The sequence below is a fragment of the Megalobrama amblycephala genome, linkage group LG2 (genome assembly GCF_018812025.1).
Source record: "Megalobrama amblycephala isolate DHTTF-2021 linkage group LG2, ASM1881202v1, whole genome shotgun sequence".
NCBI lineage: Eukaryota > Metazoa > Chordata > Actinopteri > Cypriniformes > Xenocyprididae > Megalobrama > Megalobrama amblycephala.
The window spans coordinates 9,182,668-9,210,255 of NC_063045.1; the positions used below are offsets into that span (position 1 = coordinate 9,182,668).

Sequence of the window (27,588 nt, forward strand, 5' to 3'; positions counted from 1 at the left end):
AGAACTTTTAAAAAAAAGATGTAATATAAGTCTAAGTTGTCCCCTGAATGTGTCTGTGAAGTTTCAGCTCAAAATACCCCATAGATTTTTTTAATTCATTTTTTTAACTGCCTATTTTGGGGCATCATTATAAATGAGCCGATTCAAGGCTACTGGCCCTTTAATTCTCCTGCTTGACGCCCACGGAGATCGCGCTTGCCTTGAACAGTGCATAAACAAAGTTTACACAGCTAATATAACCCTCAAATGGATCTTTACAAAGTGTTCGTCATGCATGCGGCGGATTATGTGAGTATTGTATACTGTTATATTGTTTACATTGATTCTGCATGAGTTTGAGGCTATTCTCCGTGGCTAACGGCTAATGCTACACTGTTGGAGAGATTTATAAAGAATGAAGTTGTGTTTATGCATTATACAGACTGCAAGTGTTTAAAAATGAAAATAGCGACGGCTCTCTTGTCTTCGTGAATACAGTAATAAACGATGGTAACTTTAACCACATTTACCAGTACATTAGCAACATGCTAACGAAACATTTAGAAAGACAATTTACAAATATCACTAAAAATATCATGCTATCATGGATCATGTCAGTTATTATTTCTCCATCTGCCATTTTTCGCTGTTGTTCTTGCTTGCTTACCTAGTTTGATGCTTCATCTGTGCACAGATCCAGACACTACCATTGTCTAATGCGTCGAATGGGCTGGCATTATGCAAATATTGGGGCGTACACCCCGACTGTTACGTAACAGTCGGTGTTATGTTGAGATTCGCCTGTTCTTCGGAGGTCTTTTAAACAAATGAGATTTATATAAGAAGGAGGAAACAATGGAGTTTGAGACTCACTGTATGTCTTTTCCATGTACTGAACTCTTGTTATTTGACTATGGTAAATTCAATTTTTGAATCTAGGGCACCTTTAAATTAGAACGGATTCTGATTGTCGGTGTTTTATTGTTCAACAGCTGGAAAAAAATCGTTCTGAAAGTGATCCCGACGATATCTTTTCTCTATATCGTTATCATTATTGCTGTGGTGTGGACAGTGCTATTCTTTTAACCAATGCTCTGTACTAAAAATGAAGTCACTGTCATTTTTAATTGCAAACACTTTTCTGTTTGCTGAAGCTTTCTACAGAATATGCCAGATTCATTTAAGTCGTTGATATTCACCTCACACAATGAATGTTGCATTATTAGCACCTATGGAAAGCAGTGAAGTAATGCTGTAGAGTTCAGAGTTTGGCATGTTGCCAAGCTAACAAGGCAGTACTCTAATAAAAATACATATCTCACACAAATTTTGGCTAATGTAATTCGGCTTTTTAAGTCTTTTTTTTCCCACTGAGCCCAGTGCATTGTAGGATTGGATACATGCTGAAACAAGGTATCTTAAAAGGCAGCACAATGATGCCACCTGTCTACCTTGAAATGCTGCCTATATTGGCAGCTTACCGAGTTTCGAAGCAAAGTCAACATGTCAGATGCTGTCAGTAGAGCTTGCATTGTTTTGAACCCATAACATTGCCTAAAGGTTTTATGTAGGAAGTTTATGGGTAGTGTTGAGGGGTGAATTCATATGCGGTGGCGTTATGTAAAGCATTAACTCATCTTACCTTTTGTGTCTGGAGTTTGTGTGTGTATTTTAAGCTCATATGCAGCATTTGTTTATGTTGTGTGTGTGTGTGTGTGTGTGTGTGTGTGTGTGTGTGTGTGTGTGTGTGTGTGTGTGTGTGTGTGTGTGTGTGTGTGTGTGTGTGTGTGTGTGTGTGTGTGTGTGTGTGCATTTCTTAAGCTGATAGTGAGGTGTCTTCAGGGATTATAGTGTTGACAAAAACTGAGCTGCCTACCTAGACATAATTGTGTCCCAAAATGTAGTCTGCATTATGCAGCCTTTCAAGATACTTTGTTTGGTCAAAGGCAGCATCACATGTAAAATAATGCTTTTTCATGAGCTCAGTTTGAAAAATTGAGAGAAATGTCACTACTGCTATTACCAGTGATTGTACAAGACTTCTGATTCATTTGCCACTATAGGTAAATACCTAGAAGAATAACAAAGTGCAATAAACAGTAACTATTTGCGCTACAAACCAGTGTTTATGGCCACGCCCGGTCTTATATAGAAAATAAGGTGGATCATTTCCAGTATTTCAGTTAATATTTAAAATATATTGATAAAAAATAGTTGTAGATGTGAATTTTTATGCTCATTATATTGTTAAACTGTTAGCAGCATGTTGACATTGGAAGCAGTTGTGAAGCAATCTTGCTTTGGAAGCAATCTCCCGTACACTTCATGTGAGGAGCAATATATATTGCGTTGCTGCCTGTGTAGAGCTGTTTTGTAATGTGATTGCATTTTAATTTTTTATAAAGAATTCACCTAAGATCAAAACAGTAATTCTCTATTGCCATTTCCTTCTTTTCTGTCATGTAGCTGACGTATCTTCCTCCTCCATGGGGTGACTGCAAGTCGACGCCCATGGACTCTGAATTCTTCAGCACATACAGTATCACCGCCTGCCGCATTGACTGCGAGACGCGCTATCTGGTGGAGAACTGCAACTGCCGCATGGTGCACATGCCCGGTAAACAAACATACACACACACACAGAAATGCAAAAGATCTATTACACAGCACACATGATCGTGTCACATCTGGTTTTCTGTGTTATTCTCTCGTGAGCACAAAAAGATGTAAATTTAACAAAATTTAAGCACAAATATTTCTTTTTGGTTTTATTTTGCATCCCAATTCTCAGCTAAACCATCTTAAAATCTTTAACTAGAATATATGACCTGGTTTTATGTTTGAAACGAAATGTGTGTTCTTGCCACCAGTTAAATAAATTAATGGCTCATATTTTGTAGCTTGTTATTCCTTTTCAGAATGAAATGTTTTCAAGCTGTTGCTTTTTTAAGCCTCTGATGATTTCAAACCCTTCCTGTGCTCCTAAAGCTGTTTAGCACGTCTTGCTTTAATTCTAGTTTCTAGTTTTTGGCATAGCGAAAGTAAGAGGATTTTAACTCCATAATTTCATGCAGCCCTGTTAGAAACCAGCACCCCACTGAGCTCTGCACATCCGTTTGAAATACAACCCTCTGATCATCTCTAAAGACTCTGTCATTAACTAGATGTGAACTGCGTCAAACAGTGATTTGCTGTGTCTTAAACACCATCTACACTGCGAGCGGCGTGACAAAACAGGTTATAATCAACAGAGCTGTCTGCACTGCAAGCGGACAACATTGTTAGACCATTTTGTTTTATTATTTGTAGCCAACTTTATTGATTTTGACAGGAGCTTTCTTGGCAAGTTTATTGTTAGGGGAACGTTCTAATTTTGTCGCCTCAGTGGCTTGCGTTGTCTAGACATGTTTTTCTTTCAGCATCTCATCGACTGTATGAGCTCTTTCTCTCGCTTCTCCTCACTGCAAGTCCTTGAGCTATTCAAAGAAACTTCAAGACCTGAATAAATAAAATTAATTAAACGAGGAAATCAGATTTTTGAGAAGGTTCGACGCTGATAACAACAGCGTGATGGACGGCGACACGTTTTAATTAACAGGCAGACAGAGGCCGCTTCATTTCACCTTTAGCCAGAACATTGTGTTCCTCTCTCTCTCGACGGCACACTTTTTGTTCTTTATCCTCACACGTTTCTTTAAGGGTAAATCACACAAAAACATTTTCAGCTCTTATTTCAAAAGCATAAAATGAGAAAATGCTTTATGCAGGAAGAAAATGAAGTCTATTTTAGCACTATTAAGCACAATTTTTTTTGTATAGTGACTGTTATTTGCATAACAATTAAGCACATTTCTCATCACTGTAATGAGTGTGGGCATTTTACTTCAGGGTTTGTTTGTAATTCTCATTATTCTTAATGATTCTTATAATTAGATTCTAATTACTGTTATAAAGTCATGAAAATTCTCTTTTGTCTCTATATTGACATCAGCACAATGTAAAGGAAGCACACACATACTTCTATGGTATGTGTACTTCATAATTTAAACAGATAACTTTTTTATGTTGTTTTTTATGTAATTTTGCAATGCTTAATTCATGCTTAAATAAATAGTTATATATAATTATAATAAATTAATCACTGTGTCCAGACTAGAGGTCTGCTTCCCGGGTCCTGAAGAACTTGGGTTGGGTTTGGGTTAAGGTTTCATGAGTAGCTTCAATATTGGGTCGAGTTTGGGTTTTTTAACTAAAAAAAAAAAAAAACTATGTAGGCTATATAAAATTTGCATGCCATCTGCTGTGTTGTTGCCAAAAGAGCGTGTGAGTTTGGGAGCACATTTATATATAATTTATATATTAACAGAACTGTTTTGGTTCTGTTTTTGTTCTATTCTGTTTTTGAACTCTCTTTTGGTCACAATGCAGCACACGACACTCAAACCTTCAGCTATAAGTGTAACAAAAGATGACTGAGCGAAAACTTGTTACCGTGCCAAATGCAGGGAAAGCTGCACTACAAATTCTACCCAATAAAAGGGAAAATATTCATCAGACACATTCACTCCTCGTGTTTGCGGCATAACAGGTGAGCCAGGATATAGCACAAAATTATACACAAACCTCTAAAATTGCTACGCAATAATGTGTGTGTGAAGTGAATGAGTGTAAACTGAGCACAGTGCAAGTCAAATAGTCACGCTGCTGTCTCTCAGAAATCAGAGCTTTATCAAGAGTAGCCTACTATTAACTAAAATACAACTTCATACACATTTTCTACTTTTAGTGTATACTCTATGAATGCAGTGAGCTCAGTGCATTCGTAAATCAAATAGACGCGTCTCTCAGAAATCAGCTATGTCAAGAGCAGTCTACTATCATCTAAAACACTGCCTACATCATATACATTTAGTGTTATTTGATGTGTATTTAAATGTTTAAAACATCGTACAATATATAACATGATTGAGTGCAAACTATATGAATGAAATGAAGCAAGTCAAATAGTGGTGTTGCTGTCTCTGTGTGTCTCTTTACTACTATTTTTTTCTATTTAAACATTGTACGATGACCTTGCAACCAATAAATAGCTCAGTGGTTGCATGCAGTGTGGGTCTTACAAAGCTGTCTTGGCTTATGATAGAAATAATGCATGTACATCTCTACAGCGACAGATTTCGGGTTCGGGCTTGAACTTTAACAGTACCGATTGGGTCAGTTCAAACAATCTCGGGTACGGGCTTTTAGTTTAAAGTGTGTGCAAAGCTCTAGTCCAGACAAGATGATCTTTATAACTTTATTACAGTGATGGGAATCTAATGAAAATCACCATTAAATGTAATATAACATTGACAAGCAAACTTGTCACTCAATGAGGATTTGAGGGGGGAAATGTGTTTAATATTTATTAAATGCAAATCACAAAATAAGAAACCGTATGACCATGAAATAGGCTTAATTTTCTTAATGAAAAATTTTATTTATTTTGATTATGTCGTTAAATATGACCTAGACATGTCCTTGGCAGGTTTCATGAGAGAACGATTATAAAATTAAAATGATATTTTACCGTTGCTGTTTCTGAGTTTTCTTCACTTATAGTCTCTGTTTCTCTGTCTTTAGGAGACGCTCCATATTGCACTCCGGAGCAGTATAAGGAATGTGCAGATCCAGCTTTAGGTAAGACATCTGCCTCCTCCATCCAACCTTTCAGGCTAGAGGCCAGTTTTCCTCGCTGAACCCATCCAGTCCTCATTAGAGATGGCTGAACCTGAGGCCACGATGGGACAGCTCGATTTATGACCCCTGCTAACCTCTCCACCCACTTCCCCAGGCCCTTTTTTTACTTCTTCATCTGTCCCATTGTTTTCCATCCAGGATTTTTGAGGTTAAGAGAAATGTTCTGTCTTTTTCTCTGGCTGTAGATTTTCTGGTGGAGAGAGACAATGACTACTGCGTGTGCGAGACGCCCTGCAACATGACACGCTATGGCAAAGAGCTGTCCTTCGTCAAGATCCCCAGCAAAGCCTCCGCCAAATACCTGGCCAAGAAGTACAACAAGTCGGAGCAGTACATTGCGTGAGTCTTGCTTGTCTCTGTAGTGCTGCTTACAAAATAGTATAAAAATTGGCCAAGACGAGACATTTGTTGATTGGTTTATATCTCTTGTCAAGCTCCAAAATGTCATTAAACCAAAACAGTTAATTTTGCTAATCTGACACTGTGCAACTTAATTATCTGAACGGGATGAATTTTGAATTCAGACACTTAAAATGAGAAATATTTACTTAAGCATAATTAGGAAAACTCTTTGTCAGAAAATATATCTTGAAATAAGTTTATTTTTCTGACCTCATTGGCACTTGTTTTTCTTTCATTTCCTTCTTAAGCATAAACTAAATTTAGTGAGCTTTAAATGTGCGATTAAGGTTGTTTGTGACGCCCTTAATGTTTCACCTCACATGTTTAATTGTCCAGAATGGCAGCTGTTTAGTGCCTCATCAGTAATTAACCGGGATCTTTGTCTGCCCTCACACAAGATCCAGACAGCCAATCATCTAAGCTGCTCGAAGCCCAGGCAACAGCATGGCAGACATGTAACACTTCACTGCCTTGACAAACACGCCAAGAAATGTCAGGAAATGTCTCCACATCCGCAACCATCTGGAACAACACGAATCCAAATTAAGTTTACAGAGCGAGGTCAAGAAAGTTAGTTTGGTGCTGTTTTCAACAGGCAGTTATACTAGTTTGGTGTGTTGATGTAATGTCAACATGAAAATCAAAATTCAAAAATTCCATGAAACCCTTTTCTTGTATTTGTGTGAACTAAATGGAGAAGAACTATTTGCAGTAATTTACATTTATAAAATGAAAAGAGAAGTCATGTGGAACGGTTGTAAATTATTTGTAGTATTTTACATTCAGAACAGCAAAAGAGAAGTTGCTGAAGAACTTGGGGGAATTTAATCTTCTGAAGACGACGGTTGAATGCCTCTATTCAGTTTTCTGCTTGTGCCCAAAGATATTGATGACTTTCCAGTGAAATGGCTCAAAATCAGATCTGTGCTATGGTTTTTTAAATTTAGGAAATGAATCAGAAGTAATCTTCGATCTGCCATCTCATCTACTTATCTTTGACAGTAATAGGGTTATGTATTAATCTAAAGCAGGGAGACTGATGTTTTGAACTCAGATGATGTAATCTTAAAAGATGGTGTTTTTTTAATGCCTGGTTTTAAAATAGCACCTCATTAATATTCCTTGATAAACCTGCTACAAAAGTACCATTAAGTCTAACCTTTTTATTGTTTTTGGCTTCCAGGTATTTTTTGAAAAGCTTGGGCAAACACTCATAAAATAACTGCAGCTGTCGTCTGCAGCTTAATTCAGCTTTTAATATGTGTTCAATGAGGACCAAAATTAAACTTTCACACTGTCTGCAGTGAATGTGTAGAAAACGTTCATAATAAGTTAAGAAGTTCAGTACATTCTAGCTATGATATAAACTCTGAAGTGCCAGGGCTTGATGGTGCAGAAGCGTTCAAACTCAACTCCAGCTGTGTCTAAAATAGCCCCAGGTCTCTGCTGGCTCCACTCCAACCATCTGCTTACAGCAGTGGTAGATTAGAGAATGAAATGCTGTGAAATTGGCAGAGATTGAGGATCGATGCTTGGAGGGATGGCGTGAAGGATCGAGAGGGTTGTGGAAGTTAGTGCAGTTGAGATATCCTCACCTTTCCCTTCTGTTCTGCCCTTTAGAGAAAACATCCTGGTGTTGGACATCTTCTTCGAGGCCCTGAACTACGAGACCATCGAGCAGAAGAAAGCCTATGAGTTAGCCGGCCTTCTTGGTGAGCGACATTTTCCCAGATGTCAAGAGATTAATTCACAAGCCTCAGAATAATTAGATTTCTTGACATTTCCAGTGGTTATTTCATTGTGAAAATATAATTGTTTACAAAAATAGCTCTCTCAAAAAGAAGTCACAGTGATTCACTTTTTAGAAAGTCAGAGTTTCTTACTTATAGTGACACTAATCATGGATATGATTCATGATTAGTCATGTACATGATTAGTGTCACACTATAAGTAAGCAACTTACAGTGACACTAATCATGGATCATGATTAATCATGTCCAAAATAAAAGTTGTTTTTTACATTATATATGTGTGTGTTGTGTATAATTATAATGTGTATATATATAAATATAAACATGCATGTATATATTTAAGAAAAAATTGTTATTTTTATATATAAAATATGTATATTTATATTAGGGCTGTCGTTTTAAAGGGTTAGTTCACCCAAAAATGAAAATTATATCATTAATTACTCACCCTCATGTTGTTCCACACCCGTAAGACCGTGTTCATCTTCAGAACACAAATTAAGATATTTTTGATGAAATCCAATTGCTCAGTGAGGCCTGCATTGCCACCAAGTTAATTTCATTTTTCAATGGCCAGAAAGCTACTAAAAACATTTAAAACAGTTCATGTGACCACAGTGGTTCAACCTTAATGTTATGAAGCAACGAGAATACTTTTTGTGCGCCAAAAATAACAAAATAACGACTTTATTCAACAATATCTAGTGATTTCAAAACACTGCCTCATGAAGCTTCGAAGCTTTGCAAAGCTTTTGTTTCAAATCAGTGGTTCAGATCTATGTAGTTCATCTGACATTTCATACAGTTGATTGATGATCAATATGATGCAGAGCAACAATTCACTGCATGATGGAACCAAGAATGCAGTCAGAAAGTCAAGATATGGGGACAAAAATTCCCTGTTCGAATTTTTCTCATATTTAGATTATGAGTTAAGCAATATCACATGAGTAACAAGTACAATATTGCACGAGTGCTGTTTTTGTCCCATATCCTATATAACGAGTGCAAATGTAATACTAATTTTATACAACAGTTCACTAAATAAGAAGTTAATATTGTGTTATTTTAGACACAATATTGTCTATTTTGTTCAGTTTTGCCTATGAAAATTAAAAGACGAAGCAGAACTGTTCATCTCCGTGCACAGCAGTGCTTCACACAACGAACCGGGTGAAACCATTGATTCAGCAGACCATTCATTAAAGACTTGTTGGACTTGAATCGGTGCTACACAGACCGATCGGTGTACGATATCAAAGTAAAGCGAGAGCGATTCAAAAGCATATGGAGCCGTCTGCTCTGTAATCGCTCTCGCTGTACTTTGATGTCATATTTCCATATTCCATATAAATGTATAGTTCACCCAAAAAATGAAAATTCAGTCATCATTTACTCAACCTCATGGTCCAAAAGTTCATGTGTAATAAATCCTATGTTGAATCAAATACTTCTTTCTGAAGCTACTTTTTGTATGTCTATTTGATGCTTTACACAATAATGACTTTAAATTGTCTTTCTCAGCCAAAATTAATGTGCGATTAAATTGCAAATTTAATTAATCATCACAACATGTAATTAATTAGATTAAAAATTGTAAACGCTTGACAGCCCTAATTTATATGTAATATAAATTATATAAGTATATATAGTATATACATGGAAATATTTCTTAAATATGTACATGTATGTATGTGTACTTAACTATACATAATAATTATAGACTGTAAACACACATATATTATGTAAAAACAAACTTTTATTTTGTATGCGTTTAATCGCGATAAATCGTTTGACAGCCCTAATTTGAACATAAAAAAAAAACTACACAGAGCAGGTTGTAATTTTACAATTCATCCACACACTATATTCTGCAAAGCTTGTAAAGTGTGTTCAGGTGGCTAATTACTGAGCTAAACGGTTTCAGGTGACATTGGCGGACAGATGGGGCTGTTTATCGGGGCCAGTATCTTAACCGTCCTGGAGCTCTTTGACTATCTTTATGAGGTAAGACCTCCATGACTCAAATCTAAACCTGCACCTGTTATTTCTTACTATTTCTATGTATTAAAGACCCTTCAGAAATAATTTCTCAGTCACTCAAAATGGCATATGTTCTCCTCTCCCCTGTAATTGTGTTTGATATGACCTTCACAAAAGCAGTGCTCTCTTAACACTGGAGCTTTCTTCCACTCGAGAACCTTTGTCGCAATCAGAATCTGAATAAACAGAGTGTAAATGTAATATTATTTACCAAGCCTTTGCTCAGGATGTGATTGCTTACGAGATATCAAAACCCTGAAGGCGAAGTGTGGAATTATCTTTTGATTGGGAAAATTGTCATCGGATGTGATAACAGGTAATTAACAGGCAAGAAAGTAGAGCAGGACAGAAGCAAACTACTAGAATTATATTCAAAGCGAGCCGCGGACTCAGTGTTGTTGACAGATGCAGTGCCTCGGGCATTACGAAGAAATCATTTTAGTGTGCATGCACACACTCTGTCATTAGCATCTTAATCAACCTACCTTCTGCAAAGATGTTACTGATATTGTCCTCTGATCTTCTGTTCAAGATGATTGATAACCATCGGTCTCATTGCAGAAGGTATTACACACTTGGGTGGGCGATGTTGCGTATAACGTTGCGATATCATTCATCCTTTTGACAATTTTCAGTGTATATTTTTATATTTATGTATTTGTATCTTTTACCATAAGACCAAGTTGATTCAAATATAGAAAAATACCTGTGCATTGTGAGTCATAAATCATCACAGTATTCATGATTTTGCTTAATGTAAAATCAGCTGCAAACTAGTAAACTTGTAAAACGCCCAGGCCTGCTACGCATCAAAACATATGACTGGAAAAACAGGGAGGCGATGCCAGGAGAGCTATTTTTCTTGTTGTCTCTGGCCCTCCTTGGGTATCTCGTTATGGCAGTGATTGATAACAGATCATGTGACCTTTTACAGGAAGTGCTGACTTGCACCTCTGCACTGCAGACTCATATTAGCCTGTGGAGAACGAAAAGCAAAGGCACAAGCATTCAAGATGCTTCTGCTGGAAGATGAAAGAGACATACTGAGATGTGAAAGGAATAGTTCACTCAAAAATGCTATAATTGCTATAATTTACTAACCCTAATGTTGTTCCAAACCAGACTTTTTCTTCAGCAATGTTTAGCTGAATGTTCATGCAGCACAATCTCATCATTCCCACTCGGGGTGTTTTTTGATGCCTGATTTTCCTTTATCAGAATAAATATGAAACCATCCAAAATACCCATTTTATTCTTACCGAAATCACACATTATGATTATGATGTGCAAACCTTTTTGGAGAACTTGAAGGTGGTGAGCAAGACCTGGGATCAAGTCTTCTGAAGCACTATGATAGTTTTGCATGAGGAACATATTGAAATTCGTTATTTAGCAAATTTAAGTCATTTTTAGCGAATTATCATGCCAGAATAGATGCTTTCAGATGGGGATCCTTTACCCAAAACCATTCTTGTGGAAAATTATAAATAAACCTAGCAATGCACCACAGTTTTGATAAATTGACACTCAACGTAAATATTCCCTTGTGTCTGGTTCAGACTCGACGGCAGGCTCTGAGTATTACCAGTGACATTAGGACACAGATGGAAGACAGCTTGTCAGATATGGCAGGTGGAAACTGGCGTCGTTTGCAGGAAATGAGGCACAAATACTGTCAGTTCCAAGACTTGTGTTTGTATAATCCAGCTGGTTTAAACTGACTTCTGAAACATGACAGCTGAAAGCCAATAACAAACAAACAAACATCATCCATCCATCATGTTGTTCTGTGTGTCAGGAGGCCCTCATGGGGAATGGGGGAAATGCCCCAGTTACAAGTTCAGATCAGCGTCTTCATATTTGTCTGTCTCTAGAAAGCAGCATTTGAGGACAGAAGAAAATGTTGACTTCTTGGAAAATGTTTATTTTGAATGTGTGCTTTACTTTTGGAACCAAGATGCAAATAGGACTAGACGAGCCTTACATTTACAAACCCACAAGTGTTAAGTTGGATGCATCCATGTCATCCGTGTACAACTTAATCTCACTGGATGTTTTTCTGTGGTTATTTTTGGATATTATCACATTTGTGTTAAATAATTTATCACCAAATGCATTTAAATTTAAGTATTTGTTCACATTCTGATTTGCTTCAGTTGTTCATTTAAGCCAGGCACAGACTACAGGAGTTTTTAAATCCTGACCGATTATGAAATCTGGTTGATCAAAACTAAGGTGATTTCTCCCCAGCTCTTCTCTTTGTCCGCACGGTTGTGTCATGTTTTCAAAGACAAGTTACACTAGCAGTCGAGTTGTTGCAACACTTCCACACGCGTTCCACCATCTCTGCTGTTCAACGGACCCACGCGGCACCTTGATTCATGATCGCAGTTTCAAAAGTGCTCTCATACACTTCTCTTATTGGCTATTGTGAAAGAACTGACATAATCATAGTCATAATCCTGATTTAAAATCCTAAATATCAAACATGTTTGATGAAATCGGAGCAGCAGGGATGCATCCACGAGCAGATTGAGAGAATAAAGACTTGTAAACACCTCATGTTCCCAGATAATCTACACCGAATGGAACTGTTTCCACCTCATATTAAGATGTGTTTTCATCGATTGGATCACAAGTGGATGAGGGAGACACATACCCATTTACACCCAATGTTTTAATCCGTCTCTTTTTGTCCACTTTCAACCACTTCGGTCCTGATTTCTTCTAAGGGAGGGTAAATATATGGGTTTTTTTGGATCTTTTGATCTAACAGACAAAATAAGCTTGCGCAATTTACATATGAATGGATCCATGCTGAAGGAAAAACATACGGAGAGCAGCGGCTTTCGTTTCTGACAGCCCCAAGACCGGCCGAACACGGTGAGTGCATGTTAGAGATTGGACTTGTGAAGAACGTTGTGCTTGGTACGTTTTTCATCTTCAAACCAAACTTGTGTCTTCAACTGACAAAGTTTATATCCTGTCTGGCTAGCGCGCTTTCAATAATGTTTACGCATTAGGTCAGTAGGCGGAGAGTCCACTACTGAGCGTTTCCGCTACAAAAGCAATCCGGTCGAATCTGTTTTCGACTACCTCTAGACGTGGTCAAAAGTGGACAAGCTCAAAAAGTTTAAGACCCAATTTACACTTGTATTTAGCGTCGTCCACTTGTGAAAATGCTTCTTAATGCCAGGTATAAACAGCGCCTCTATTGTCGGGAGGGATAAATCGGCCTAAAACTCCTTTAGTCTGAGCCCGCCATTACTCTTTTTTTTCTGCAAATGTTTATCCTCAAGTAAATCTGTCAAAAAGATGAAATCCTTCATCTTTATCATCTGCTCTCCACTATGACCATCTACTGCAGATATAATAAACTAAACAGCAGTTCTAATGTGCAGGTTTATTTTCTTTCTTCACAGGTGATCAAGTTCAAACTGTGTCGCTGTGCCAAGAAGAAACACCAGCGGAGAGACAACAATGAGCGAGGAGCTGTTCTCAGCCTGGATGACGTGAAGCGCCACGTCAGTAACTATCACATCAGTATCTCTACTAACAGACAATAAAGGCTATGTTTTGGAATAGCATACATACTGCCGTAATACTCATACTATTTTAGCATCATCTTGAGTCGTTGTTTGATTGGACTGACAAAGGTTCAGACATTTTTACACAAAACTGCCCTAGTGAAAAAAAAGTATACTAAGTATACTTGCAGCAAGACTAATTATTAGTATATTTCAAGTGTGTTAATGATTAGTTCATTTAAAGTGTGTTATTTTGAAACAACTAATTTTGTACTAAGTATATTTAAGTTGAAATTAAGTAGTATTAAAATACAACTTTAAGTATATTTAGTATACTTATGTGTGCTAAATTGGAACAACTTCAAGTATACTTAGTACACTTTAAGTATATGTCTGTGTAAGGACTAATTACATGCTTGATTAGTGATATTAAAGTGTACTTACTTTGTGTTATAAGTATACTTTATTTGTGTTAAAAGTATATATTTTTGTTATAACGTTGTATTATAAGTATACTTTATTTCTGTTATAAGTATACTTTTATTTGTGTTATAAGTATACTTTATTTCTGTTATGAGTACACTTTGTGTTATAAGTACACTTTATTTGTGATTTAAGTACATTACAAAATAATTACGAGTGTCTTCAGAAAACACAAGCAATATACACTGAATATATTATTTTACAGGTAATAGTATATCCTGTATGCTCAGTACCTTTGACTTAAACATTACACACTTTGCAGTCAATAACAATATACTTTGTTATTACTTATACTTTGTATAATAAAGTCAAGATTTGAAGCGGATCAAAACCTTTAATCAAAGTTGTCCTAACTTTTTTGATCCACTTCAAATGTTGACTACTGTACTTTGAATTACATAATCTCACACAATACAGTTGTGCTACTATTTAAATACAGTTTAACACATTTTCCCAAAGTTGAATGCATTTGTTTTCAAGGCCATTAAAATAAATAAAATGTAACAACATCACTAATGAAGAGACATATTTCATTGACAAATCCAATAGTTTTTATTTAAACTTAGATTCAGCAAAACTTACCATGTTTTTCATTAAAGAAAAAAAAAATATTGGACCATGGTGACCCTCTATACACAAATACAAATGACACATTATATTCCATTTTCTGATGAGCTTCTCATTGTGTCTGATGGCACAATATGACCGCAGAGACTCGTGAAGAACAGCATCTGTTGACAGAATATACCAAAGATATAAGACAGCATGTTCAACTCTTTATTCACGTTTACAATAGTCTGACTGAATCCTACATTGAACCAACACTATTTTTGAACAGTAAATGAGGATTAGCAGCAGGGAACTGTATCAGAATGGCATGTCGATATTGTTTTCGGTACATAGTCAAGCATAAAACACTTTATGAATTAATATCGTACAGAATACAGGCCGATTTGACCAATCATATGAATGTTTTGGTGCTGCATACAAACATAATAATAATAATAATTCCTTATATTTATATAGCGCTTTTCTGGGCACTCAAAGCGCTTTACATACAGAAGGGGGAATCTCCTCAACCACCACCAATGTGCAGCATCCACCTGGATGATGCGACAGCAGCCATATTGCGCCAGAACGCCCACCACACACCTGCTTATTGGTGGAGAGGAGACAGAATGATGAAGCCAATCAGTGTATGGGGATGATTAGGAGGCCATGATGGACAGAGGCCAATGGGCAAATTTGGCCAGGATGTCGGGGTTACACCCCTACTCTTTTCGAAGGACATCCTGGGATTTTTAATGACCACAGAGAGTCAGGACCTCGGTTTGACGTCTCATCCGAAGGACGGTGCTTTTTGACAGTATAGTATCCCCATCACTATACTGGGGCATTAGGACCCACACAGACCACAGGGTGAGCACCCCCTGCTGGCCTCACTAACACCTCTTCCAGCAGCAACCTAGTTTTCCCAGGAGGTCTCCCATCCAGGTACTAACCAGGCTCAGCCCTGCTTAGCTTCAGTGGGCAACCAGTCTTGGGCTACAGGGTGATATGGCTGCTGGCTAACATGTGCCATAAACCACCACACACAAACTCAAAAAGGAGATATCAAGCCGAAATATCGCTCTCCGTTTGTTAAAGAAAATAAAATAAAGTTTGTTAACTGGTAGACTACAACTCACCTCCCAATAGCAGCACTTTTCTCCGGTTCTTTCAGGATCGCGTAGGCCATTAGATTAGCCGGTTGTCGTCGCCATCACGGTCAGGCTGCGATGTCACTTGATTGAACTGTTCAGAATCCCCAAGATTGAGCGATGTATTGCGCTTTCAGTGTTTTATTAAATAAATTATACATTGCGACATTATACTTCACCTGAGTGGCTGAGCGAGGGGATTCAGACGACGACCGTGACGTCAGCAGCTCTGATTGGCTGAAGGCAGTGAGCAACAAAATCTGATTGGTCACAGACCAAGTTGAAGAGACATTTGAATTCCGATAAGTTTAACCACTCGACATATTTTTTCGCATTACTTGTGCTGCTGGTGTGTTGTTTAATATAGATTTGTGTGTACGATTGTAAAATGATTCTGCCAGTGTAAACTTAATAAACATTTACACATATTTGGAAATTGTATAGGCTACACTGCATATACTAAATGGGCTTGTAATGCATTCATACTGAAATAAATAGCACAAGTAATATAATGAATTCCAAGGATGAAGAAGTAAACTTAAAAAATATACTCAAATTTAATATTAGATACACTACAACTTCAGGATATTAAATGATGTATTTTTTAAATATACTTTCAGTGCATTGTTACAATGATCATTTTCAGCACACTGTTAAAATATACTTCAAATATATTTTTATAAAGTGCAAATAAATACACTTTTAAAAAATAAACTGAACTTACACTTCAAGTATATTTTCCTAAAATATATTTTTTAGAAAATATACTAAAGTACAATTATTTTAAAGTGTGTTAAAAGTTGCATTGTGAAAATATGATACTAATATACTTTTTATATATTTAATGATAGTACATTTTTTGTTAGTATATTTGCAGTGTACTATAGAAAAAGGGAATATATTTAAAATACAATAAAGTATACTTTTTTTTTCACTAGGGTGGATTTGAAATGCATTTTTATCTACATAGATAGCAACTTATATGTGCACAAAATGAAATAGTTACTTGGGGTGTGACGGGACACTTAGTGCTCGAAACGAGACATGAGATTGAGTTCAAGAGAACGAGACGAGAAAAGATCATTGCACAGTATTTTTAAGAAATCAGTCGACTTTTATCAGTGTTAGTCCCTACCTAAAAAGGTTTTGCCACAAACTCAACTGACTGGCTTCTCTCTTGTATGATTTCTCTTCAGACCTTACTGTACATGAATTATGAGCTTCCAGAACATTTGATTGAGGCTGTGTGTCCTAATTGAACTCCTTTCCACAAATTGAACATAGAAATAAAAACAGAATAAATAAAAAGTAAGGTTTTTTTTTTTTTTTAGTCTTATTAAGTGCAACCAAAATCAAAGTACTCAATATTCAAATTGCAAACAGAGACCAGAGCTAAGAGGTGGTTACAACTACACAGCCCAGCCTAAGGTTTGATACTGGGAGAGAGGCTATTGTATGTAGCCTAATTTGCTCGCATCAGGGAGCTCGCGTTTTACTTTCGCTTTCTAATTTGTGATCGCTCGTACTCTGTGTATAGGGAGTGGTGGTGCTGGGTGCCCATTCTAAATATTTATCAGACGCTTAGGCTCTGTTGCGCAACGAATCCTCTGTCATGGTCTTGTCAGTCATCTCGTGACTGGTTTTTATTTCTATTGAAAAAAGCAAAACGACAGTGGAGGTGGTGGGTGCTGTAATGTAATGTTAATGTGGCATATGCCATGCTAATTGACCCTTCGCAAAGACCCGTCCCCCTTAGTTACTGTTGCTTTGTCCGACAAGCCGTGGCGCTTTCACACCACACGCAGTGAAAAATACATCGTGGAGCAAAGAGGACACTGACAACACGTCGACAGACAAGACAAAGCAGGTTACTTATAATATTAAACAAAGTTCCAGCTTTCAAACTGTGTAGTTATTAAAGAAATTCAAACAATAAAAACCGTTTTGTGGCTCCTTAATGTGTCGTGACCATGGTCGTGACAGATTGATGTAGCGCCTCAGCTCAAGAGGCTCGTAAACCGATCATCTCTTCCTACTAGTTCATTTATAACATCAAATAAACATGAATGAACATGACAATGAATGTTGTTTCAAACGTGGAAAGACGTCAATATACACAATTTTTCAAGTTTAACTCCACCGAGGTTAATCTTCTAACTACTGGCTGCTTTGTCGGACAAAATGGCGGATGCGGCGTTCTGATTGGTTAGATCGCTTGTCAGTCAAACTCCCGGCAAAGGGTCAATTTCACCCTCATGCAAAGACAGCTTTTCGAGAAATCTCGTCACATTTTAACATCACAAGATCTCACGGCACAAGATCTCGTCTCACCCCTAATAGTTACTGCTGCATCCTGTTTAATGTTTCGTGTATTATTCTCAAAAAATACAGGGTTCAAAACTGCCTCGTAGGAAGTATTTAGTTTATACAGTGCAGATTCTGATTATCTGTTTCCTCTCAGGCTCCCTGTGACAATCTTCGTACCCCGTCAACCTACCCAGCCAACATGCTACCTCACCATCCTGGCCAGGGGAACTTCGAAGACTTCACCTGCTGAGCTTAAAGCGAGAGCAGCCTGTCTGACAGAGAACAACCAAAGCCGATCACATCAGTACGGACTCCATTCACAACCGGACATTACAGAGAATCCTTCTGGATCTGCTGCACACGGGAAAACCACCATGTCCTGAGATATATAACCTGACAACAGAGGAATGGTACCAATCAACAAAGTGCATTTTCACTAACATGTTACATGGAAATGTGCAAAACTTTTAATGTTTTTTGAACATTTAAAGGAAATACTGCCTCAAAAACAAAACTCCTCGAAGCCTCGTAAATGTGGAGCGATTTCCCCACGCCAAATTACACATAATTTGACTCGGACATCGAATAGCTTCTCGCAGCTGGACCCTGATGCCTTTTGTGTACATAGTACCGGCTCTAAACTGTCTTCAGACCAGTGGCTTACGTAGATCAGTAGATAAATATAGCGCTTATTCACTGTATGTAGCCTCATTAGTCCATCTGCTGGATCGATTCAGTCTCAGTGTATCTCACGAGAATGTAACTTCCCGAACAAGGTGACCATTACATGCGTCATGGGGGGTTTAGGGACAGTGGAGGGTTTGGGTTCCATATGACATTGTGTTACAGGTCTCATCTTGTAAATGCATGCTGGTCGTCCTGTGCATGTTTTTATTTTTATTTAGATTTCATTATTACTATCGCCAAGTTTGCCTCAATTATATACAGGTGTTGGAAGATGGTGTAAAGTTTGTTTTTGTGTGTATATGTGTGCGTCTGCAGGTTTTGCTGTTCTTGTGGGGATGAAATTTCTCTGTGACCCCAGAAGAATAGGTAGATGACAAAAGCACCTTGTAAGAACATCTCTACAATGATACAACGGTTCAAAAAGAAACTAAAAAAAAAATGTATAAATTCATATCTAAAAATGCCAAAAAGTTTTATTTTACGTTTAGGATTAGTCTAGTATAATTAGCATATTTGATAAACAGTTGATGTGAATGGAAAGTCCTCAAAAGGATACAGTGGCCCCAAAAGATTTTTTGACACTCAAGTTAGAGTCCTGCACGGGTCCATTTTTGGAGACCCGTACCCACAAAGTTCAGCACCAGATCCGACCCGTCACCCGTGATAATATCAAAATTAAATCCGCACCCGCCCAGACCCGTTAATATTTGGCCCGTTACCCGATCCGTGCCCGCGATATATCACACACACTAAAATCAGTGCTTTATTTTTTATCTCGCACCTCTCTCACCATCACAACAGCGTCATGAATGGGCTAATGAAACAGGCTAAAGTGCGATTTGTTTTGCGCCATTCAAAACTTTATGGCATGTTTTTCAAGCCGCAAAGCCGCTTATGATGTTATTTTCCTGATCTCGTATTACACCACACTTTCTCCACACATCCGATTTTGCCTTTAAAGACTCGTTGTCAACAATTTTATATACTCCACTCACCAACTTTACTTTTACTTCATCCATAGCTACTCCTGCAACGCTTGCTCCACCTACGAGAAGCATCAACAAAAGTCGCACTGTCGCAGTGGTGGTGACGTGATGGGTCAAATGTCATATCGTTGTTGCGTATGTGTAATGGTAATTTAGACATGCAAATATTGCACATATTTTTCATCCGCGCTACTACCCGCCCGCAAGGAGTTAATTATCCGCCCGCATCCCTGCCCGTGAATTTTAGGAATGTCACAATCCATCCGTTTTAGCCACTTTTATGCGGGTACTCGACCCGTTGCAGGACTCTGACTCAAGTTACTCTTACAAATGTGGGCAAATGGTTGCATTAGAAAGCAGTTGCGCATCTCAAATGCTGCAGTTTGATTTCTCTTTACTTGTATTTGAATCAGCAGGTGTTTTTTAGTGGATTCTCCTGAAGTTCTTCAAATTTAATACTGTTTTCTTTTTCCTCTGTCTTTTAACACTTTCCTCTCTTTCCTCTTGTTTAAGAAACAAACTTTTTGTCAAATGTTTTTACACTTTATTTGATATTTTTTTGGCCAATTAAATGATATTCAGACATTTGTAAGTGTGACTTAAAGGATTAGTTCACTTCAGAATAAAAATTCCCTGATAATTTACTCACCCCCATGTCATCCAACATGTTCATGTCTGTCTTTCTTCAGTCGAAAAGAAATTAAGGTTTTTGAGGAAAACATTCCAGGATTTTTCTCCATATAGTGGACTTCAGCAGTTACCAACGGGTTGAAGGTCCAAATTACAGTTTCAGTGCAGCTTCAGAGAGCTCTACACGATCCCAGACGAGGAATAAGTGTCTTATCTAGTGAAACGATAGGTAATTTTCTAAAAAAATATATATATCAAAATACATAAAATATAATACTTTAACCACAAATGCTCGTCTTGCACTAGCTCTGCGATGCGCCATGCATTACGTAATCATGTTGGAAAGGTCACGCGTGACGTAGGCAAACACACAAAGACTAAGTCAAACGGCCTTTACAAAAAAAGGTAAAAACGATTTTGGATGATTTTGAAGTTGGAGGATAAAATCAGATTTTTCTTCCTACCGTGTTACTTCCACCTACATCACGTGTGACCTTTCCAACGTGATTATGTAATGTGTGGCGCATCACAGAGCTAGTGCAAGATGAGCATATGTGGTTAAAAAGTAAATAATTTTTTATATTTTATAGAAAACGACAGATCGTTTCACTAGACAAGACCCTTATTCCTCAGTTGGGATCATGTAGAGCCCTTTGAAGCTGCACTGAAACTGCAATTTGGACCTTCAACACATTGAACCCTGTTGAAGTCCAGTATATTGAGAATAATCCTGGAATGTTATCCTCAAAAACCTTAATTTCTTTTCGACTGAATAAAGAAAGACGTGAAACATCTTGGATGACATGGGGGTGAGTAAATTATCAGGAAATTTTAATTCTGAAGTGAACTAAACCTTTAAGTGCCCAAATACTTTTAGGGCTGGTGTATGAATACATGATTATGTGTGCATGAAGGTGTGACTGAACATGAATGTGCGTGACGAATCTTTCATCATTTGCACGATGTTGCTGGTCTGTTTCTGGATGAAAAACTTTCCAGGATCAAGAATGTAACAAACCAAAGAGTTTGTATTGTTAGGTGGACCAGACCAATGGCTCGTACGAGATTCCAGTCATGAACGCTAACTATTCTAGTTGTGCGTGTGTATGTGTGCATGTGTGTTTGTTCATGTGAGACTGTTGTTCTGTCTTTATTTTGATTGTTGATGAAAATTTAACTGTGCATTTAACAACTTATTATTGTTTATTTGAATTCTGTACTTGCGAGACGTATTTGTTAATGTCGCAAACTTCATATCAAAGCACAAATAAGACCACCGATATGTAAAGGTGATGTTAAAGAATGATAAAATATTCTTATCAGTGTTATCATGATAATCAGCAGATTCATTATTACTCTGGTAAACTTTCCTTTGTTTTCATTTTTTACTACAAACATACATATTGCCTGATAGTGCAGTCGGCAGATAATAGGCTGTTCTATTTATCTATGAAGGTATAATAAATATCATTCATAATTTTACAAATGTCTCACTGTAATTTTGTTCAGCTTTGTTCATGCTTAACATCAGAAGTGGGAGATTAGAGTCATAATTCTTCTGGATTCATCTATGTTACTGAATTATACTAGACTGCAACCTAGCTTTAACCATTATGCTTAATGGGATAGTTCACCCAAAAATGAAAATTTGATGTTTATCTGCTTACCCCCAGTGCATCCAAGGTGTAGGTGACTTTGTTTCTTCAGTAGAACACAAATGATGATTTTTAACTCAACCGTTGTCAACGGCAGTGATGTCTCGCGCGTATACTTCAATGAGTGCTAGACATCACTGCCGTTGTCAGAGCGCGATCAGACCTTACTAAGCGAATGCTGAACACAGTTGGACATAGTGGTGTATTAGAGGTAAAAAAAAATTATAGAAATACTGTTCGGTTTCTCGCACAAACCGATCGTTTCTTGTCTTAGGACTTCAATGTGTTGTCACGAGCCACAGGGTTCAGTTTGGATTTGTCTATGCATGTTTTTTGACTCTTATAAATTGTGTTACCATTGACACGCATTATAAGACTGACAGACTGCAACGGTTGGAGTTAAAAATCATCATTTGTGTTCTACTGAAGAAACAAAGTCACCTACATCTTGGATGTCCTGGAGGTAAGCAGATAAACATCAAATTTTCATTTTTGGGTGAACTATCCCTTTAAGATTCAAAATTGGAGAAGCACTTTTACAGTATTTTAGTACAATTTTTCGCTTGCATCAGCAGGAGAACGCAGACCTTAAGAGAACTGGACATCATGGAAATTATTCAGCTGCCGTATTCTTTAAAAAAAAAATGGAATAAAAATGGTTTTGAATTTCAAGTGGTTCCCAATTCCCAGCCTTAATGTTCACTTACCTCAAAACTATTCATGAATTCAAACAGCAGGTAGAATTAATTTTGAACCTACATTATGGAAAGTAGAAACAGAGAGATGAAAGATGAAGGCAATGTTCATGGGCATCAGACGGTATCAGGAAACACGGCATGAGTGCATGAGCTGATAGATCAAACCCTGGAGGATTAAGGGAAAAATCCAGGCATTAGACAAGTTCATCAGAGGACATCCAACCTGACTCTTCTCTGGAAGATGTGTATTAAAGTAGCCTACTGGCATCTGAACCATTATTAAATATAAATAACAGTTTGCATTTAACTGGACTGCATTGTCCAAAGTCACCCGCAGGCTTTCGATCGGCCCTCGTGGTGGTCTAGCATATGCTCTGTTTGTTTAAAGGAAGTGGAGAACATCACAAATGATTGATGAATGTCATTTCCTACTGTCGTCTCTGTGTTGATATGGGAGCTTCTCTGGCAGATGCAGGGAAGACTGCCAACGACTTCAGCCCCAACAGTCAGTGCATTCTAATGAGGATCTTGTAGTGCAACACTAGTACCTTTGAGACGTTCCTTCTTGTCCTACAAATGCATCAAATATATACATTTGGAAAGATGCATTTATTCTTGATTCACCACAGCTGCTACTCTTGTGAATGCACAATTTGTTCAGGGTTTGGAACCAATATCCTTCTAAGGTTACATCAAATTAGCAAACTATCCATCCTGAATAGTATGCAAAAGATTTTGTGCGTCATCATCATAGACATACATTAAAAAAATAGTATTCAAATGTTACCTAAATGGTGTACTATTTCAAAAGGGCTTTTCACATTTGAAATAGTTAACCCTGGGTCATTCTAAACCCTGGATTCTGAACCCTGGTCTTTATTCACGTTTCACACTGCTCATTCTATACCCGGGGTTAACAGTTAATCCTGGGTATTCATAAGCTACCGTTTCACACTGCACATTTCTAAACCCTGGGTTAAAGTCCTTATCTGAATATTCACAGTACGCGACCTGTTTACATAAAGGCTTAAACATAAAGACGAGCATTGCGCGTCATCATATTACACATTGCTGACTGTAATCTGACTGTAATCAAGTTTTTCTGAGTGAATATAAAGGTAAGAATGAAACGGTCTCTTCACTCCAATTGTTGCGTTTTTCCATCGCCGTTTGACATTTTACCTATCATACACAGAAACGACTGTGTATGATAGGAAAAGAAACGACAAAGCACGTGAATATAAGGCATGTGATTGGTTGTCGGTTTCTAAGAATTATAACACCGCATCGTTTCACACCATACAGGTTTGGCACTGGAAAAGCAATAACCATAACCCCGGGTAAAGGCTGATTTATACTTCGGCTTCGAACCTACACTGGAGCGTCTGTGCCGTAGGCTATGCATCTGTTTTCATTTATACCCAACTTTACATATCCCTTAATCTACCCATCTCTAACCACTGGATCTAGATCCAACTCCTCCCACTTTACATATCCCTTAACCTAACCGTCTCCGCCCCCTGGATCAAGATCCAACTCCTCCCAATTTACATATCCCTTAACTTAACCGTCTCCGCCCCCTGGATCTAGATCCAACTCCTCCCACTTTACATATCCCTTAACCTAACCATCTCCACCCCCCTGGATCTAGATCCAACTCCTCCCAATTTACATATCCCTTAACCTACCCGTCTCCACCCCCCTGGATCTAGATCCAACTCCTCCCTGAATTTACATATCCTTTAACCTAACCGTCTCCGCCCCCTGGATCTAGATCCAACTCCTCCCACTTTACATATCCTTTAACCTAACCGTCTCTGCCCCCTGGATCTAGATCCAACTCCTCCCACTTTACATATCCTTTAACCTAACCGTCTCTGCCCCCTGGATCTAGATCCAACTCCTCCCAATTTACATATCCCTTAACTTAACCGTCTCCGCCCCCTGGATCTAGATCCAACTCCTCCCAATTTACATATCCTTTAACCTAACCGTCTCCGCCCCCTGGATCTAGATCCAACTCCTCCCACTTTACATATCCTTTAACCTAACCGTCTCCGCCCCCTGGATCTAGATCCAACTCCTCCCACTTTACATATCCTTTAACCTAGCCGTCTCCATCCCCCTGGATCTAGATCCAACTCCTCCCACTTTACATATCCTTTAACCTAACCGTCTCCGCCCCCTGGATCTAGATCCAACTCCTCCCACTTTACATATCCTTTAACCTAGCCGTCTCCATCCCCCTGGATCTAGATCCAACTCCTCCCACTTTACATATCCTTTAACCTAACCGTCTCCGCCCCCTGGATCTAGATCCAACTCCTCCCACTTTACATATCCTTTAACCTAGCCGTCTCCATCCCCCTGGATCTAGATCCAACTCATCCCAATTTACATATCCCTTAACCTACCCGTCTCTAACCCCTGGATCTAGATCCAACTCCTCCCACTTTACATATCCCATAACCTAACCGTCTCTGCCCCCCTGGATCTAGATCCAACTCCTCCCACTTTACATATCCCTTAACCTACCCGTCTCCGCCCCCTGAATCTAGATCCAACTCCTCCCAATTTACATATCCTTTAACCTAGCCGTCTCCACCCCCCTGGATCTAGATCCAACTCATCCCAATTTACATATCCCTTAACCTACCCGTCTCTAACCCCTGGATCTAGATCCAACTCCTCCCACTTTACATATCCCTTAACCTACCCGTCTCCGCCCCCTGAATCTAGATCCAACTCCTCCCACTTTACATATCCCTTAACCTATTTGTCTCCTCCCCCTGGATCTAGATCAAACTCCTCCCACTTTACATATCCCTGGCAAATAGGCAACGACTTTTGTTGCCGTTTTTGTTGCAGTTACATGTCCCCTGAAACAGCGTATTTTCTTTCTTATGGAAGTTGAAAATGCTCGCTCTTCTCTGCTCACTCTTCTCCGCTTGCTCCGCACCAGCTGTTTGACCTGAGGGAGGGGTTCTAGCACTTGCGGTCCACATAGAATAGACGTGTTGTTACATTTTTGAAGAGCCTGACATACACTTGACACTTGTCGCAGAAGTATAAATAAGCCTTAAAAGGTGGTGTTAACCCCACATCTAAATTACAAGTGTGAAACGCTTCTTTACCTGGGGTTAAAAGCAGTGTTTAGAACGATGATAACCCGGGGTTAAGTGCAGTATGAAAAGCTCTAAAGTGTACATCATGCATGGTTTATTTTCTAAAAATGCCCATAAAGGCTAATTTCTACTTCTGTCTCAAGTGTACGCCGTAGCCTACGCGTCAATTCTACATGGGCCGCAAGCGCTGTGATTGGTCTGCTAGAACCCCTCCCTCAGGTCAAACAACTTGCATAGAGAAGAGCAAGCATTTTCAAATTCCATAGGAGTGGAAATGTGCTCTGTTTCAGGGGACACGTGCCGTCAAACTGCAACAAAAGTTGTTGCCTATTTGCCGCCATTATTGCTGAAGCTTCTCTGACAATGTACAAGACAAGATGCTTCTTCTTCGGCTTTTGCCTTGATACTCAACATGACAGCAGCTGCCTATTAGTGGTCTGCATGTTGCATGTCGACAATGATGCAGAAATGAAAACCAACGCATAGTCTACAACACAGAGGCTCCGGCGTAGGTCTGACGCAGCAGTATAAATCAGCCTTTACCCCTTGTACAACTAAGGAGGTCTAAGAATACCCCATGTTAAAAACATGGCACCATGTCCATAAAAACACAATCATACCATGGTACACAAAAAGGAGATTCTGTCCAATGTGGAACAACATCGACTTCCTCCAGGCTAAACATCACACGTTTTATAGTTTGCGATAGATATATGTGAATAATTGAGTAGACTGACACTAATCCTTGTCACCTTATAGGTGCTACATTCCTATAAAGTATTATCACATTAGCAGTGTCACTTAATTTTTCACATCATTTGAAACTGTGAAAATTGAAGTACCCTCCGAGTCTCTTTGAGTTCATCACACTGGTACTCGCTCATTGAAAATGAGTTACTATTCATTTCCCATAATGCAACTGTCAGGAGTTTCTGCCCTTGTGCCAATTTATCCTGTCAGATCTCATGGCACAATTAAAAGCTGCAGCCGTTCGTCACTGATAAGAGTGTCATCGCGCTCTTTGAGAGGATTAATAATAACTCCAGAGACTGCAGCTTTTTAACCAGCTCGACTGGAGAGACTTTAATTCGCTTTCATGCCAGTTTTGCATATATCATTATATTTAGAAAGTCCAGCATCTGTCTGTGTGAAGCATCTATCACCGATTGCATGTCAGATTCATCAGTAATAGTTTTGTGGAGAACTACAAGATGGTAAAACTACAAAATCTTAAACTCTGTTCACAGGCAGCAAAATTCTTAACATTTCAGATTTAGCTAACAGGAACAAATATGTGAACAAACAACAGGAAAAAAGAAAAACTATTACCACACGCACCTGAGCCCTGCATCATTCTTCACTGGCACATATGTTGGTGTAAAGGTTATAGCGAAGGTAAGTTACTCACAGTCGAGTGAATCATACCTCAAAGGTTGGCCAATGTGGATTTCTCCTGAATCTCTTTTATGTAATCTGTAGCTCTCTTACATATTCAGTAAGTGTAAAAAAAATGCAGGCCAGCGATACTGAGCAGCATTAACTGCTTGAGATAACGGCAATACAGTGATTCTGAGGATAAAAATAGGTGTCATGAGTGACAGCAACATAGCTGAGCCATTCCACTGAATGGGTGACATTTGCTTGTTGTAACTCTTCGAAATTAAACTTTATTTTTCAACACTGAATCTAATACTACACATATTTAATTGTGTGTATTGGTCAATCTCAGGTTACTTTATTTCATTTTTTACAAGGTTTCTAAGCAGAAATTGGATGCATGTTTTTTCTCAGTCCTGTTACCAAAACTCAAGTGCCATTTAAAAAGCATGTTTAAAAGCATGTCAGTTAATTCATTTTGTATTCACCTCAAGAAAGT

General features: G+C 38.3%; 1 protein-coding gene and 1 pseudogene across 4 annotated transcripts in view; one reads left to right on the forward strand and one right to left on the reverse strand.

The window, feature by feature from the left end:
• asic1b (acid-sensing (proton-gated) ion channel 1b) overlaps window positions 1-18,893 on the forward strand; it is a 210,925-nt gene extending 192,032 nt beyond the window's left edge. For 3 of the 4 annotated variants that reach the window (XM_048182459.1, XM_048182460.1, XM_048182458.1), the window contains 7 exons: window positions 2,446-2,596; window positions 5,602-5,658; window positions 5,904-6,057; window positions 7,741-7,832; window positions 9,799-9,878; window positions 13,337-13,438; window positions 18,086-18,893. In XM_048182459.1, coding sequence (XP_048038416.1) covers window positions 2,446-2,596; window positions 5,602-5,658; window positions 5,904-6,057; window positions 7,741-7,832; window positions 9,799-9,878; window positions 13,337-13,438; window positions 18,086-18,181 — 732 coding nt within the window. In that variant the 3' untranslated portion in view covers window positions 18,182-18,893. Of the gene's footprint in view, window positions 1-2,445; window positions 2,597-5,601; window positions 5,659-5,903; window positions 6,058-7,740; window positions 7,833-9,798; window positions 9,879-13,336; window positions 13,443-18,085 lie in introns of all 4 variants that reach the window. The other variant, XM_048182461.1, reaches the window with a different exon arrangement.
• On the reverse strand, window positions 15,377-15,493 carry LOC125263862 (annotated as a pseudogene).
• Window positions 18,894-27,588: the final 8,695 nt, after the last annotated feature.